Source organism: Pagrus pagrus, assembly GCF_965226575.1.
Source record: "Pagrus pagrus genome assembly, chromosome: 17".
NCBI classification, from domain to species: Eukaryota; Metazoa; Chordata; class Actinopteri; order Spariformes; family Sparidae; genus Pagrus; species Pagrus pagrus.
The window spans coordinates 13,670,391-13,685,912 of NC_140201.1; the positions used below are offsets into that span (position 1 = coordinate 13,670,391).

The following is a 15,522-nucleotide window of genomic DNA, read 5'->3' on the forward strand; positions in this document are numbered from 1 at the left end:
AGGTATGTTTTTTTTCAGCTGGACAGATTAAACAAACGTTTCAGCATTAGACTGAGGAGGTTTAAATGGACATAGTATTACATGACATGCAAAAGGCTTTTCACTTCCAACTGCACTCTAGAAATATATATTGTATATTGGAAGATATGTTATAATTTGCGTCCGACATATGGCAAATAGTGTGTGGGTTAGGGTTGAACCTTGGCTGTTTTTATAGTATACTTTCTGGACAAACACTTCATTGAGTCTCATCCCCAGGTTGCGAAATACAGCCACTTTTGGTTGGTGGCTCGGGTTCATCACCAACCCAAAGTCAGTATTTGATGACCTGGGGGTGAGACCAAACATGCATCCGTGTCCAGAAAGTTATGTTGCTTTAACAAAACCTTGACAGTAAGTATCAGCCTTTTGTCATTATAGTATGAACATGCCACTTGATTGTCGTGTAAGGCTGAAGTTGAACTTAGATTTAAGAGATTGTCTTATGTGCTCCCAATATGTGCTCCCAATTATAAAATTGAATACAAATTGATATGTTGTGTAATTTGACCTTTGGCCCTCGAACAATTTTTTTAAAACAAAACCGACTGAGAAGCACAACTATTCAAAGTCATTGGCCCAAACATTTACTTCAAAACATGAAAACAAGACTTATCTAAAAAAGTGTTTATTTTACATGTGCTTTATGTACACAAGTGTGCCATAACATTGTACAATTTTTACAGCGTAAACCAAAACACTTTGGTCACAATAGGCTTATTCACCACACATTTGAGATTAGTCATCGTCTCAGTACTCCTCATGACCTTGTTATCATTAACGACAGCTCTGTCTATTCAAGCGTCCCAGTAAGCCAGCATGTATGACGCCAGGACCCTGAAACTGAAGCAACTAATTGGAATTAAGGCCATCGTCAATTTTACTGAGACAAAGTGAAAAATTGTTTTGCTTATTTCTGAAGGCCTCTAAATGGCAAAAGTTACAAGAATTCAAAGAATAAAACCAGACCCGCCTGTTCAGGGCCTAAAAACATAAAATTGCAGGCACTTCAAAAATGCAGTTTGCAGTAGATTACGTTGAAGGCCAATTTAGTTAAATGGTTGGTCACATGTTGCTGCCAAAGTACTTTGCAGCTAAAATCTGCTGACAGGCACAAGCAGGTCAAAGTCCCATGACATACACAGGTTGTGTCAGTCAATCTTGCTCTTCTGAGGGTCCAGCTTGTTCGTGGTCTGATGCCTCTTCTTCCTCTGCATCACTCTGACTGTAATCCGAGTCTTCCTCACTCTGATCTGCCACTTCACTGTCATTGTGCTCATCCTCCTCCTCCTCATAATCATCCACGTCGAGTGCCATCTCCCTCAGTTCCTCCAGATTGTCTGGGCTCTTACCAGTCAGTCTCTATAATACAATGAATCACATCAAGTTTACACACTAGTACCAAGAGACTTTCATGAGTAGTCTACATGTTTGTGTACTTAGTTACACTGGCCCTTGTAATGATGCTCAGGGATCTGAAAGTGACATTTATACAATCTGGAGTACAAAATTAAGCAATTAAGAAGCATGCATGGAAACATACAGCCAGGCTTTAACAATATACATAACAAGCTTGTTAAAATGCCACACAGACATTGGGAAATAGACCCATAATACAAGTGTGCCTACCTCAATCATGTCAGCCATGTACTGTACATGTTGTGCCAGATCCTGTAGCTCTTCATTTTCACACTTAAGCTTTGTTATCCGTTCATCTTTGGCCTCAATGTCTTTGTGTAACTGGTTGGGAGAAAAAAAACGAACACCTTGAGCATCAAACAAGGCTTGAAGACAAAAGCAGAACCATTGCACAATAAATCCTCTTTAGAACACAACTTCAAACAATGAGCACTAATCATTGACTAAAATCTAAAAAATAAACTTCAGAAGACGACATTATGAACTTTAATATCGGTTAAGATAGGTTGTCAAGACAGTTGCGCCCCCCCCTCCCCCTTTGCAGAATCGTTTTTTTTTTTTTTTAAAAAAGGACAAATAAACCCATTTAGTGTATTAAGGTGTAGAGTTGCATCCAAATTCAATGCCAGCTGGGCTGGAGCCAACTGAGGTTGACTCAGTCAGTGGGAGCGTGGGAACAGCTCAGTTGATGGCTAAACATTAGCCATCTCTTAGTGATTAACTCACCTTCTCGTTCTCCTGTAGAACATTGTACAAGGCCTTCCGACGCTCCTCTGCTACCTCTTTCCAGTACGTTGAAGGAGGGGTTTCTAAGCAGCAACAATTAAACTCAAGTTAAACACAAAACAATGAGGTAGATTGCACAATTTGTAGTATGGAGCATCCATTATGAATCCCTACCTTTAACCATAAGTTCATAAGCTTCAGTGGACATGCCATCTATCAAACATTGGGTTTCTTCTGTTTGTGTTGATTTGACCTCTACCTTCACCCTCTTTGGGCCTCTAGTTTGTTCAGCGTCCCACTGTTTCCGTTTGGGAATGACTTTACCCGTCTAAAAAAAAAAAAGAAATCTTATTTAGAGGCCGTTTTATGTTTGAAAACAAAGTCTTCAGACTTTTTCTGTAAATTGGACAGTTCAAAGTTTTGATCAAATGCAAACAGACACCCAAGTAGAAATGACTCCCAGTAACAAGCCACTGCTTACCTGAGCGGACCTTCCCAAATCTGTGTTGACGGCTGAGTCTTGAAGGACCCGCAGGGTTTGTCTGGGGAGTCCCATTGCCTTTTGAGACGGTGCGAAAAAACTCTGGAAGACAAAAACCTGTGTTATCTATAGGAGAGTAGATCCCAAATTTCAGATCAGAAGGGTAAACATGCTATATCCTAAGCCCCTTCTTTTGAGAAACAAGACTGAGTCACATGAGAAACTTCATGACCCGTGTTCTCATTTTCAAAGCCTCTATTCATCACGGCTTAGCATCACTTTGCACGCTTTACTTTAGTTACACTGTCACCATGGAAGAGGGCACAAGTGAAGTGGCTTAACACTGCTGCCATGTGCACCAGGCCCACAGGTGTGGGAACGGGGGCAGAGCCTCAGGTCTTTTAAACAGCTGTGGGAAAGTTTCTCCTCAAGGCTCATTACACAGCAGCAAACAAACTCCATTTGTTAATGTTTGGCCAAAGCTCAACACTGCCAGTGTGTTTCATGCCAATATAAAAAGGTGATCTTTTGCAGTTTGAGTTGTGGGAGAAAACAATGCCTGAAGTTACTAAAATTATTCATGGCTGTACTGTGTTTTGTGTTTATAAAAAATAAAAGTTCCCATCTACTTCAGGACGCTGCAGCGGCATTTTGCTGTTATGACCTTACCCTTTGAATGAGTCTCAGCAATCACATCTTATTTAATCACCACTTCAAGTATCATTCAATCAAAATACATTTAAACCATCTCATACATTTGCACTCCTATAGATACCAGTGATAGCTAATCAGTGGTTGATTGCATGAGAAAATGGCCTGTGTGAGGATACCACCCACACACAGAGAGGTAAGATGCCGTGATAATATCTTGTGTTATTACTGCCTGAAACTCAGCACTAAAACCTCGACTTTTGGATTACAATCCATTTGATAAATACAAATTCACGACTCACCTTTATATTCTCATTAGACGTCTGCTGGCCGCGTTTTGACTTTCCAATGAAACTCATTTTCTTTTAAGACCTGATGGGGAAATAATTAACACTGCGTCAGCACACATTAAGGGGAACGGAAGGCGACGACACGTTGGAGATAACTCGCCAAAATTAATCTTTACGTTTAATTTACCAGATATAACTAAGTATGACTGTGAAACGTGTATTAATGAACATACGACGTCGTTAGCTTGTTAGAAGACAAGTTAAAGGGTTAAATGTCGCCACATCTGTGGGAAAAGCTGCGGTACAACAGGCCGAGTGAGTATGCTAACGCTAAAAACAAGCTAATTAAAAGCGACCAAGGCTAAAGCTAGCACAAATACAGCGGTCGTCAGCGTGTATTAATGAGTAGCAGACGTAAAGACAGTTAAATTAAGACTTAAATACAGAAGATAAGCATTAAATCGACCTACCTTTGCCGCCACACCTCGTTGTTCACTGCCTATTCTCCTAACTGAAGATCTCGCGCGCCAGGAGCTTAAATACGCCCCCTCGGTCACGTGGTAACGACGTCACTTTTCTCTCTCTCTCGTGCTGTTGTTTTTTTTCCTCGCGCGGTCACATGTCAACACACGTCACATCTTTGTAGTTGACTGTGCAGCCATTTTGGGGAGGCTGTGGACCGACGAGCTCGTCTGTGCCATTATTAGCTGCCCGAAAAACACACAAAGAAACCAAACGGAACAACGTTGGACGACACGCCGTTAAATATGGGCCCGCCGGGAGACAGAACACGCCACATGTCGACTGAAAGAACGGAGGATTTCAGCTGGATTGTCGATTTATCTTGACATGGCATGCGGCAGGGCGAGTCGGAGGTTGTGACGACTGAAGAAAAGAAGAGAAAGAAAACAAGCGCAGCGAACACCTCGAAACTTCAGACGTGGGAAGGGGAGATTTTGTTCAGCTAACGTTTATTCCGCCATTCAGCGTTTGTCGTTGGTTGGCTATCGTTTCCCTGGCTGATTTCTGTCGATGTAGTTGTTGACAAGACACGACTGAAGCAAAATTATAGCGAGCTAAAATGCTGAGCACAAGCAAAACCAGCTAGTCGGTCAACCCTGCAGGTCTCCTGACTCTCACAGCACTGGCAGTCACATTGAACCAGACGAGAAAATGTAAACGCGTGGAAAGATGACTGTACGCTAGCTAGCCGACCACACATAGGCCTCGATTAAGCCAATCAGTCAGAAGATAAGATGTAGCTTTATCGTTGGGTCACTACTAGTTAGTGTTGGAAGTGAATGCCTAGATTAGCTTGCTAGCTCACCTTAGCTAGTGTGCTAAAAATACGCCCACATCATGACTATCGGCAGTGGCAGCACCGCAGGCCCTGGGCCAAATGAGTGGCAGTAACAGTCAAGGAAATGTCAAGGTACTTTCGCAGTAGTCTTCGATGTTACCCGGTGCCAATATCTCTTGGCATCTGTATTTACCTGCCATGTTTGTCTGTATCCCCTATCCGTCTGTAACACGCACATAACGCAGTCTCTACAGAGAAACAAACACACAACGACAGCCATGGATGAGGGACTTTGAAATGACCCAAACAATAGAATATTTGTCTGCTTGCTAGTATCTGTACTCCTCAATTTCTCTAGCAAAAAATATATATATCCGGTATGGGTTATTACAGTAGCAGCCGTTTCTGTTAATTTCAGTAACACGGAAGAAAAGTTAGTCAAATTTGAGTTGCTCTTTCATTTGAATCTCTGTTGTAATCTCTTGTCGATGGCAGGTTGAGATAAAAAAAAAAAAGAAGCTGATTTGGCTTAAAAGTCATGTCTTAAAACATGGATTTCTGAACAAGTAATAAGGAGATGTAGTCTTAGCTTGTTAATCATTCCCCTCCTCAACACTGCCCTCTTACAAAAATAAAAATGACTTAGTTTTGTTTCTGATTTGTTGAGCTTTTCAGTTGGTAGTTAGTGGGTAATTCACAGATCTAGCCTAGAGTTGTTTGATGCGTTGTTTCTGCAAAGGGTAGCTAGCTCCATCCTTTATCCAGCGTATAAATACAAAAGTAGAGAGTGTAGCCAAAATATTCTGCACAAGAGAGAGGAAGACACTACCATCAAAATCTAACCATGGGGGACCCAACTTCACGAAGAAATCAGACAAGAAATCGACTTCGAGCTCAACTTCGGAAGAAAAGGGAATCTTTGGCTGATCAGTTTGACTTCAAGATTTATATAGCCTTCGTTTTCAAAGAAAAGGTTTGTCAGTAAAATTGAAGAACACAATCATTCCAAACACAATCTTAAAACATAATTTCTTGGAATACGTACCAGTTTTCTTAAGCTTTTGCCCATTACACACATATACGACCAAGACAAACCAATGGCTTAAATATGTGTCTTTGTATCTTTTTTTTTGTCATTACAGAAGAAGAAGTCTGCACTTTTTGAAGTAGCTGAAGTCGTGCCAGTGATGACCAACAATTATGAAGAAAACATCCTAAGAGGTGTGCGGGACTCGAGCTACTCTCTCGAGAGTTCGATAGAACTCCTGCAAAAAGATGTTGTGCAACTACACGCCCCCCGATACCAGTCAATGCGAAGGGTAAGTTGGTGCACCATCTGAGGAGCTGGTAGCTTGAAGAAGTCTATGTACCGATGTGTTTGACGTTTTTTTTCCTTTCATGTTGCTGTAGGATGTGATAGGCTGCACACAGGAGATGGACTTCATCCTTTGGCCACGCAACGATATTGAGAAGATTGTCTGTCTGCTGTTCTCCAGATGGAAGGGGGCCGATGATGAACCCTTCAGGCCTGTTCAGGTCAGAACTTGGCAGCTCATCAGATTACACAGGCTGTAAATGTTTGAAGCCTGTTGAAGCTTTTAATCCTGATCAGGGTTGCAACAACTTTTTTCATTATCAATTAATATAACTTTTACTAGATTAACCAATTGGTTGTGGAACAGTGAAAACAGTTAGGGATGTGTGATATGTATTTTTCAGAAAAACAGATAGTCAGTACTTAAGATACTGGAAAGATAATTGCACATTTTTGCATTGTAATAAATAAGTTTCTAACCTGTAGGTTATGCACACCTGTGGGTAAGAAAGGTTAAGATGTAGTAAGCAAAGAAGGATGATTTAATATTCTGCAGCTTTAATAAGATTTGTTTTGTTAAAACGCTTTTCCCTTCCCTCCGAACCTTTGAGGAGCATGTATAGCAAATTGCAATCAAACACTCTACACTGTGCAGCTCTACCCAGGTGCAGTTTGACCTCACAACAACACCATGCTGCGCTTGTTCTTCTGTGTCATTGGCAGATTGCAAACCAACTTTAAAGTTGCATACAATGACCTACTGTAATCGTAGATGCTGCGCTTGTTAAGTCAATGAAAGCAATTTGGCTACGTATTATCGGCTCTATTTAACAGCAATAATTTCATTATTGGCTGATTGCCGATAATATAAATCCCATTATCGGTATATTGTATATATGAGACAAAATGTACTTCTTGGCTCACAAGTCTAACGTCTGATTTACAGGCCAAGTTTGAATTTCATCATGGAGACTATGAGAAGCAGTGCTTACATGCGTTGGGTCGTAAAGACAAGGCTGGGATGGTCATGAACAACCCAAGTCAGTCTGTATTTCTCTTCATGGATAGACAGCACTTACAGGTGAGTCCATCCACTGAAATCATGTTCATGATTCAATAAACCGAAACCTCAGGCAGTTTCACACGAACATGCGTCACCACAAATGTTCTCTGTCCACTTCTCTTGCAGACTCCTAAAACCAAGGCCACAGTTTTCAAGTTGTGCAGCCTCTGCCTTTACTTGCCCCAGGACCAGCTGACCTGCTGGGGTGTGGGAGACATCGAGGATCACCTCCGCCCATACATGCCTGATTAGGGCTTCCTGCTCCACTCAGCCACATAGGGAAAAGCCCTTCCCCTCCCTCCTGCCTAAGCCTTCAGAAGCAAATTGATGTACTCATCTTCACCAGTTTCCTTTTAAAAGATTTGAACTTGTGCTTGGATCTTTCCTTTTTTGTTGTTACCTACTCGTTCTCCCCTCCCTGACCTGAAGCTGATTCAGTTCCCATCCTTGTTTTTTTCCCCCCTCACGCTCCCAATGTTCCTCTTCTTCTCTCTGCCATTTTTGGATTGGTTCCCCCATTTTTTTTTATTTCACTCCTTCTCCATTCCCTCTTACTCACTCATCCAGTTTTGTTTATTTGAACCTGCACGAACATTGATTTTGAGTGGTTGGTTGTTCTCTTGGAGCCGCACTGTCAACAGCACCGGTCATTGAAGGAACTCTTTATGTTGCATCAAAACAGGAACAAACAATACACAGGTCTTCACGGTGGTTCTCAGATGGACGTGTTTTTATATCCTTGTTGTCATAAGAAAGGATTGTTAAAGCTTGTTTGTAATGTCAAAGGGGTTTCTAGAACAACTTTACACAATCTTTTGACCAAGGGTCAGGTGTGAATAGGCGTTAAAACACCTGTGTAAGCAAAGAAAACAAGATGAACAATATTTGTCAAATCATATGGTGTAGGTATTGCTTCTTATAAACCGCCTTAGTTTTTTTGCTGGACTTTTAAAAAAAATGTTTTGGTGTCATTTGCTTTTCCTCTGAAACATGCTAGGCAGGCCTTTGCTAAAATCTTGAGTGACTTGAAAGGCGTTGTACACAAAGTGGAGACATGTTGGTTAGACGTTGAAGGTCATCGTCACAGTTCAAGCCATTCATGCACCATTAATTTAAGCTACTGAAATCTGATGTTTTATGTTCTGTTATAATTGGGGTGTGGGTTGGCTAGAAACTGAAATGGTGACGTACTTAATGTTTAACACACCTAACAAAAGTTGCTGACAGCTAACCGATGATTTTTTGTTTAATTTGACCTACTAAAATGAAGATAATTTGCTGCCATGCTCATCAAATTAAAATTGGGTTTTGCTGGCTTTTTTTGTTAAAGACTATGAAGTACATTTAATTTTGCTCCTTGTTGATTCAGTGTGTTCAGTTGAAAGGGTATAAGGCGTGTAACTTCTGGGTTTTTTCTGTTGATTCTCAAATCAATACTGCTGAGCATATCCCAATACAGTGCAAATTCTGAAAGCATATCTGTTGTCCATTTGTTTTATTGCATGTGCATGAAACAGTACCACTGATGACGAATATGTAACACTGTTAACTACATTATTTACAGGCAGAGGTTAGTTTACATCTTCATTTGTTCTAACAGTATAGTTACATGGTATGTGATTTACAAAAAGGCACACAGTGGAGACAGTTAGCTGCTGCCGAGGTGTTTAGTGTGTCTTCCTTGTGCTATGATCTTCCCCGTGGCTTTGTTGGTGAGGTCCACAGTGGCAAACGCGAGCGTCCGCCCCTGCTTCAGAACCTGAGCGGTGATGATTACGTCCTCTCCCATCTTTGCAGCGGTCATGTATCTGTAAGACATTGACGTTTGTTCCCAGTCATTTGTAGTTTATGAAGTTAATCTTCAATCTCACCTGGTTAACACACTGAGGCTCAAGGTCACTTTGAGTGGGAATGATAGAACTCAGAAGTGTGGAGGTAAAATTCATTTTAGTTCAGAGCAAGCTGACGCCACACACATTGTCGGGTACAGTTGAGGACACTGAGATCATGTCCCCTATTTTTTTCCCCCTAACTTTTAGGGGTTTTTACAAAGAAGACCTGACCTTAGATTCAACAATTTAAAATGTACATATTATGGTGTTTTATATGCTGATAAAGTAATTGGATAAAATTGTGTAATTTATTTTAAATACTAAAATTTACATAAAATATGACAATAGGGTTAACTTAAAGATAGCTTTTAAAACATCTAAAAACATTTTTAGAGATTATCTGTTTGATAACAGCAGTATTTCTATAATCCTAGCCAGTCAACACCTTGTCAAACAGCAAGAGTCATTTAACAAATCAAGAAATGAGCACTACTCTTTAAAGTGGGAAGTCTCTGGTCCATGTTTCTGCCATCTATGAAGGTTCATTCATTACATTACATAAGAAGTTATAAACCCCACAACCAATGCAATCCTTAGATATATTTGTCCATTTGAGAGCTTAAATGTCTATTAAAATTCACACGTTAATCTACAGGTGATGCCAATGTTTTTTGGAGATCAGGTGGGTCATAACTCTTAGCTTTGTGTAGACTCACGTTATGTTCATATCCACACTGACTCCTGGTGCTCCCCTCTCACTGTTCATGATAGCCATGGTGGAGATAACATCGACCAGGGTGGCTGTCAACCCGCCGTGTAGCGTCCCTCCACGGTTGGTGTGCTCCTCTTCTACCCGCATCTCACACACCACCTTACCTGGAGTGGCAGCCAAGACCTCCACCTGAGGAAAACACACAGCTATCTGAGACAGTGCGACGATGCGGACGAACCGGCTGCAAAGCTCGGGAAACTGTCGCGTTTTAATGTCGCGTAATGTGTACATTTACCTTTTGCAGGACTCTGTCGAAACCTCGATTGTCGACCATTGCTCTCATTATTTGTTTTATCGTATTTAAAGACAACGACGCCATATTTTACGACAAGAAAAGTGACCAATGTCAAACTTCTGTTTACTTCTTACCGGAAGCTGTTCCGTTCGATAAATTGTCCGGGCGAAACCAAATGCTAAACTGCTAGCTTAACTGCATTTAGGTCAGAATTTTATCTCGGAAGGAAAATACACAAAGCATCTAACAATATGTGGTGATATTAATTAATAAATAACATAGCTTATAGTTGTTCACTTATAATCACACATAGCACAGTTCGCCGCGCTGGGATTGATATTTATTTGTAACTAGCAAGTTTACCCGGAAGCCTTTCAGTGGTACACATGAGATAACTTGTAGAGAAGAGGCAACATGAAAACATATTCGCATCCAACTTAACGCCAACTTCTCTCGTGTAGTTTTGTAAGTAAAACTCTTGGCAAGAAAATATGGCTTCTACATCGGACTCAGACAAGCCGTCAGTGTCTAATGTGGAAGAAAACAGAGGTCGTCTCTGCGATGAGTTTGCAGCTATAGCGGGGACTGACAGCGCTGTGGCTCAATGCTACCTGGCTGAAAATGAATGGGAGATGGAGGTACAGTAGCTACAGTACACCACCCGAGGCTTCACAGATGTGACATTACCTAGCTAGGATACTGCTGAAGCCAGATACAGAAGGCTACAGCTGGTGGCTAACACTCCTGCATCTTATCTCTCTTAATAGGTCAGCCTCGGATACTAAAAATGTGCTAATAATTGCTACAAATCTGTTATAGATTGCATGTGAATCTTCAGACCGTTGGGCCTAAATTTCCTTACCCACCATTTGTATTTTAGAGGGCCCTGAACTCATTCTTTGAGGCTGACTTGGAGAGAGCATTTGAAGTAGGAAACTCCCCAGAAAGAGAGACCAGCCCCAAACCAAAGAGGCAGAAGGTTGAGGAAAAGCCTCCAGGAGGAGCCTGGTAAGTCTGCTGTCTTCTCCCTCTCAGCATTACTGTGTGTGATGAGATTTAACCATGACTCTTTTACCAACAGTTAACAACTTAATTAATGGTCTCTAAAATATCTCCAGTATAGATTTGACTGAAGACAGCCCAGCCTCCACGAGGAAACCCTCAGAAGAAGATGACAAAAAGCTGTCACTGATCTCCTGGAACGTGGATGGACTCGATACAGACAACCTCGCAGAACGCGCCAGAGGACTGTGCTCCTTCTTAGTCCTGTAAGCTCCTCTGTTACTCTGTTTCATTTGTTAGCAGGCAATCCAATCTTCTAAAAACTCTGTTGATCGAGGAGATACAGTGTAGCTCAAGGATGCAAATGTCACATATTGGACATTGGAGAAGAATAATTTTAAAAAATCTAATCCTCTCTTCATGTAGATACACTCCCGACGTGGTGTTCCTACAAGAGCTCATCCCACCTTACGTCCAGTATTTAAAGAAACGGGCCGTGAGCTACCTAATCATTGAAGGTACGGTTCAATAGGCATTTTTTTCTTAATACTTTGTGACATGTCACATTTGGAGGCTCACTTTGGAGACACTGTCATGACTTACTGGGACACATGCAAACATTTTGATAATTGGGTTAAAAATTGTCATTTTTAAGCAAAATTGTCAAACATTTGTTGGTTCCAGCGTCTTAAATGTAAGGATACAGAAGGATACAGAATATGGGATCAACTTAGGCTGAGCTCAACAGTTATATCCCTCCTCTTAACTTGTCCCGTCCAGGTGGTGAAGAGAATTACTTCACTGGAATGATGCTGAAGAAGTCGCGAGTCAAATTCCGGGAGAGCGAGATAGTACCTTACCCCACCACTCAAATGATGAGGAATCTCCTCGTAGCTCAGGTTTGTGCGCACGTAGTTGTCGAAATTCTCATTGTCATGTGCTAACATTCAGCTCACCGTAGTTGATACAAGGTTGGATTTTTCCTCTTTGAAATCAGGTGGATTTCAAAGGCCAGAAGTTTTGTCTGATGACGTCCCACATGGAGAGCTGTAAAGGCCACGCAGAGGAGCGCATGAAACAGCTGCGAGTGGTGATGCAGAGGATGAGAGAGGCCCCGGATGATGTCACCGTCCTGTTTGGAGGGGACACGAACCTGAGGGACACTGAGGTGAGTCGTTTGTCTATGTGCAGCTTAAAAAAAATATATTGTGTAATGACTCAAAAGTCCAAATAACATCTGCAACAATATGGTACAAACATGTTAACGCTTAATTTATTTCCCTAGTGTCCATCTTTAGTAATTATTTCTCTGGGCTCCATCTCAGGTGGCCAAGGTGGGTCTGCCCTCCACTGTGTGTGATGTGTGGGAGCGACTGGGAAGGCAGGAGCACTGCCGCTACACGTGGGACACCAAAGCCAACACCAACAAGACTGTTCCTTACATCAGTCGCTGCCGCTTCGACCGGGTCTACTTCCGCCCCGCTACCAAGGATGGCGTCCAACACCTGGCCCCAGATCACATGGCCCTGGTGGGACTGGACAAGCTGGACTGTGGACGCTACACAAGTGATCACTGGGGAATCTACTGTAGCTTCTCTGCTGGGTAGAAATGTTTAAAACAAGCTGAAACATGCCAGTTGCATCTTTGTTTAGTGCTCTCAGTTTGTCTTATGGGTTTTACAGTCCCAGCATGAACCACGTCAGTGCTGGGTTCAGACCACAGTGACACTTTCTCTGTGAAAGAAGATGTTCTGACCTCATCTAGGGTCTGTTACCTGTAAATGTTGATTTGATAAGTTTTATCTTGTAATGTCTCTGCTCAAGTTTTTCCCCCTGTGCCTAAAATTGCTAAAGAAACGTAGAAAGTACCAATAAATGTTCAAATACACAAGACTGTTGTGTTTTGAGATTAATTTTACAGTTGAGGCGTAAAGTTGATTCTTTATCTTTGAAGCAGAAGTTGACAGAACAATCTCACCACAAGGGATTTTGTTGTTGTTGAAAACTTTAAAGTCTTCTTGTCTATGTTGGATTCAAAATGTATCCTTGATCCAGGAAAGTTATGAGATTTTTCTCTCAACTTTTTATAGCTGTTGTGAACTAAAGTCTACTGTCATAGTCAGAAACTTGTATGGGCAGCCCTGTATATTTATGTAGTTCTGGCTGCTGGCCACTAGAGGACACTGCAGAGTTGAATTGCATTGACATTTTCTGATCTGATGATCCAGGGTTCACTATTAACATTTTTAGAAATTAAATTTGATCAGTTTGAGTCTGAGTGGTGAATCCACTTGTAATTTAAGCTATTTGTCCATAAACTATGAACCAACGATTTGTTATCTGTTCCTCACAGTTGTGCACAAATGTGAATATAAAATCAAATGCACATCACATCAACAGTTGAATATGAGCACAAATATCCATGTGATTAAATGTTTTTTTTCCATACACAGTGTTTTGATAGTGTGGATATGATGGACAATCTTACATTAAAGGTCATATGAATATCTGGGACTTTACATTTCTGAACAGATGTAAACTTTTGCAAATTTTTCATCACAGAACTATGACCAAATAATAGCTTTAAAGGGACGTTTCAAACTAATTGTATTAAGTAGTAGTAGTTTGTTTTGATGGTTGTGAGAGAACTTACATATCACATGAATAATAATGTTTGACTAGATTTATAGCACATATATAATGTAATCAAGTTCAATCCCCATTAAGTTTGATTATCCTGAATCGTGTGACCTTTCACCCGAGTGAACAGATCATGGTGCATGGCCATACTAACCTTTGTTTTGTGTGCCGTGCTCTGAGCGTTAATAAAGGGATGACAATATTGTAAGTGATATTTTTGTCTCCGTTTGTCAAAAATCGGAAGTTTAGATTTCCACAACACGGCCAACAGTTGTTGGATCTCAAACTCAGCCCTGTTTATAATCAGAGGAGAGGAGGGGCCAGTTCATTTGAAAACAGCCTTATCACAGCCACTCCAAATAGATTAAAATATCCTTAAAACTGTCCAATTTGGCAACACTGCATATAATAAAGAAATGTTTGATGGAACAAAACAGATGTAGGATTATTTAATCTATGTTAGTGTGAACGTGGGGCCTTTCCACAGCAGACATTTTGACTTGTAAAAGCAGGAGAAGTGTATTCACGCTGGCTCTGTACCATTCAAATGCATCAGTAAGTGCAGTTCCTGCTTTGTCATTTCTGTTGTGAAAAGGCAGAGAAATTGTAGTAAATGATTTAATAGCACCTTTAATCTTTATCCTACATTTTGACCTCAGTTCCACCTCAAGCCAGATGTGACCTCCTCCTCACAGTCTCTGCCAGCACACTGTCAAGTCGTCTCCCTCACCTCTCCCTGCAACGCAGCCTTCAAATCTGGGAGTGTGTTTCAATGTTTGCTGGGCGGGCAGACAACATAGTGAAGAAGAGCTGACCTTAGGAGAGAGGACACAGATGTGACTCTTCCCTGGGCGCAGGCGTCATCAGAACAGACCTCCCTCCCTCGTTCGTCCCCCCGCTCACTGGTTTTCTGATTAGCAAGGACACATGTAGCCAGTCTGCCCAGCTCTGATGAGTTCACCTAACGCCTTAAACACTGAGAAATGAGCTTTCACTTTTTATCGCCTTCTGAGAATGATTCTTGTCAGACAAGGTCATGTAATCGAAATTTAACACACTTGTCTTTTTTCGCTGAGTGCTCTGTTGATCGGATTAGACCTTTTGATAGATCCTGGGTTTGTGTACACCTACAAAAAAAAACAAGATTTGGTCTGTAGATTTCAGTTGTAATTAAGTTTTCAACCATGTAAATAAACAACTGAAAACATAAAATGGCTCAAAGCCCGAGATCCCAAATTGAATTGAAAAGATGTTATTTATACCATTTTTAAAGGTGCAATATGTAAGATTTAGCTGTCTGTTGAATTTATCCACTTACTGCTGCTAACTGTAGCTGCCGTTAGCTAGTTAGCTCAGTTAGCTCAGTTAGACGTGCAGCTAGGGGTCAGTGCGATGATCTTGGAGCACTAAGGGAGTGTTGGTGCTAACACTGCTAGCACAGAAGCTTGGAATAGGATGGGGCTAACTGTTTAGCATGCTAACTTCCATAGATGTCTCCTAAATATAAATATATGTCAAAATAAAGTCCCCATTGACTTCATTTATTTAGGAGAATGCTGCAATGCTATTCTGATCCAGAAATCCTACAAAACTTCACCTGACTCTTCATCTACATGGGGATGAGTAGATAATGATAATTTTTCATTTTAGGGTGAATTTATCCTTTAAAATAGATTAGTATGACAGAGACATACAACAGAAAACAGAAAATAAAAAGACCTGCATTCCCATTGACACCACAGGGGTTATTAGTGCTT

The 15,522-nt window shown here is 41.1% G+C and overlaps 4 protein-coding genes across 4 annotated transcripts; 2 read left to right on the forward strand and 2 right to left on the reverse strand.

The window, feature by feature from the left end:
- Positions 1-651: 651 nt before the first annotated feature.
- gmnn (geminin DNA replication inhibitor) lies at positions 652-4,163 on the reverse strand. The gene is made up of 7 exons (XM_084379015.1): positions 4,077-4,163; positions 3,619-3,688; positions 2,666-2,767; positions 2,359-2,512; positions 2,185-2,267; positions 1,669-1,779; positions 652-1,401 (listed from the first exon to the last, which is right to left on the reverse strand). The coding sequence occupies exons 2-7, from the start codon at positions 3,673-3,675 to the stop codon at positions 1,195-1,197; spliced, it is 714 nt and encodes a 237-aa protein (XP_084235141.1). The 5' UTR covers positions 3,676-3,688; positions 4,077-4,163; the 3' UTR covers positions 652-1,194.
- Positions 4,164-4,235: 72 nt separating this feature from the next.
- cUnh6orf62 (chromosome Un C6orf62 homolog) lies at positions 4,236-8,760 on the forward strand. The gene is made up of 5 exons (XM_084379016.1): positions 4,236-5,879; positions 6,049-6,225; positions 6,317-6,442; positions 7,168-7,302; positions 7,411-8,760. Exons 1-5 carry the CDS (start codon positions 5,751-5,753, stop codon positions 7,534-7,536), a joined length of 693 nt encoding a protein of 230 aa, XP_084235142.1. The 5' UTR covers positions 4,236-5,750; the 3' UTR covers positions 7,537-8,760.
- A 4-nt stretch (positions 8,761-8,764) lies between these two features.
- acot13 (acyl-CoA thioesterase 13) lies at positions 8,765-10,285 on the reverse strand. The gene is made up of 3 exons (XM_084379017.1): positions 10,124-10,285; positions 9,833-10,017; positions 8,765-9,092 (listed from the first exon to the last, which is right to left on the reverse strand). Exons 1-3 carry the CDS (start codon positions 10,205-10,207, stop codon positions 8,933-8,935), a joined length of 429 nt encoding a protein of 142 aa, XP_084235143.1. The 5' UTR covers positions 10,208-10,285; the 3' UTR covers positions 8,765-8,932.
- Positions 10,286-10,494: 209 nt separating this feature from the next.
- Positions 10,495-13,018, forward strand: tdp2b (tyrosyl-DNA phosphodiesterase 2b). The gene is made up of 7 exons (XM_084378995.1): positions 10,495-10,761; positions 11,004-11,131; positions 11,242-11,391; positions 11,552-11,643; positions 11,906-12,024; positions 12,123-12,293; positions 12,451-13,018. The coding sequence occupies exons 1-7, from the start codon at positions 10,615-10,617 to the stop codon at positions 12,730-12,732; spliced, it is 1,089 nt and encodes a 362-aa protein (XP_084235121.1). The 5' UTR covers positions 10,495-10,614; the 3' UTR covers positions 12,733-13,018.
- Positions 13,019-15,522: the final 2,504 nt, after the last annotated feature.

Coding starts and splice junctions, on each gene's coding strand:
- cUnh6orf62 (XM_084379016.1), top strand. CDS start 5,751: ATGGGGGACCCAACTTCACGAAGAAATCAGACAAGAAATCGACTTCGA. Junction 6,443..7,167: donor AACCCTTCAGGCCTGTTCAG/GTCAGAACTTGG, acceptor TCTGATTTACAG/GCCAAGTTTGAATTTCATCA. Junction 7,303..7,410: donor TGGATAGACAGCACTTACAG/GTGAGTCCATCC, acceptor CTTCTCTTGCAG/ACTCCTAAAACCAAGGCCAC.
- gmnn (XM_084379015.1), bottom strand. CDS start 3,675: ATGAGTTTCATTGGAAAGTCAAAACGCGGCCAGCAGACGTCTAATGAG. Junction 2,513..2,665: donor ATTTGGGAAGGTCCGCTCAG/GTAAGCAGTGGC, acceptor TTTTTTTTTTAG/ACGGGTAAAGTCATTCCCAA. Junction 2,268..2,358: donor TTATGAACTTATGGTTAAAG/GTAGGGATTCAT, acceptor GTTGCTGCTTAG/AAACCCCTCCTTCAACGTAC.
- acot13 (XM_084379017.1), bottom strand. CDS start 10,207: ATGGCGTCGTTGTCTTTAAATACGATAAAACAAATAATGAGAGCAATG. Junction 10,018..10,123: donor TCGACAGAGTCCTGCAAAAG/GTAAATGTACAC, acceptor TGTTTTCCTCAG/GTGGAGGTCTTGGCTGCCAC. Junction 9,093..9,832: donor AGTGTGGATATGAACATAAC/GTGAGTCTACAC, acceptor AATGTCTTACAG/ATACATGACCGCTGCAAAGA.
- tdp2b (XM_084378995.1), top strand. CDS start 10,615: ATGGCTTCTACATCGGACTCAGACAAGCCGTCAGTGTCTAATGTGGAA. Junction 11,132..11,241: donor AAGCCTCCAGGAGGAGCCTG/GTAAGTCTGCTG, acceptor AAATATCTCCAG/TATAGATTTGACTGAAGACA. Junction 12,294..12,450: donor CGAACCTGAGGGACACTGAG/GTGAGTCGTTTG, acceptor GCTCCATCTCAG/GTGGCCAAGGTGGGTCTGCC.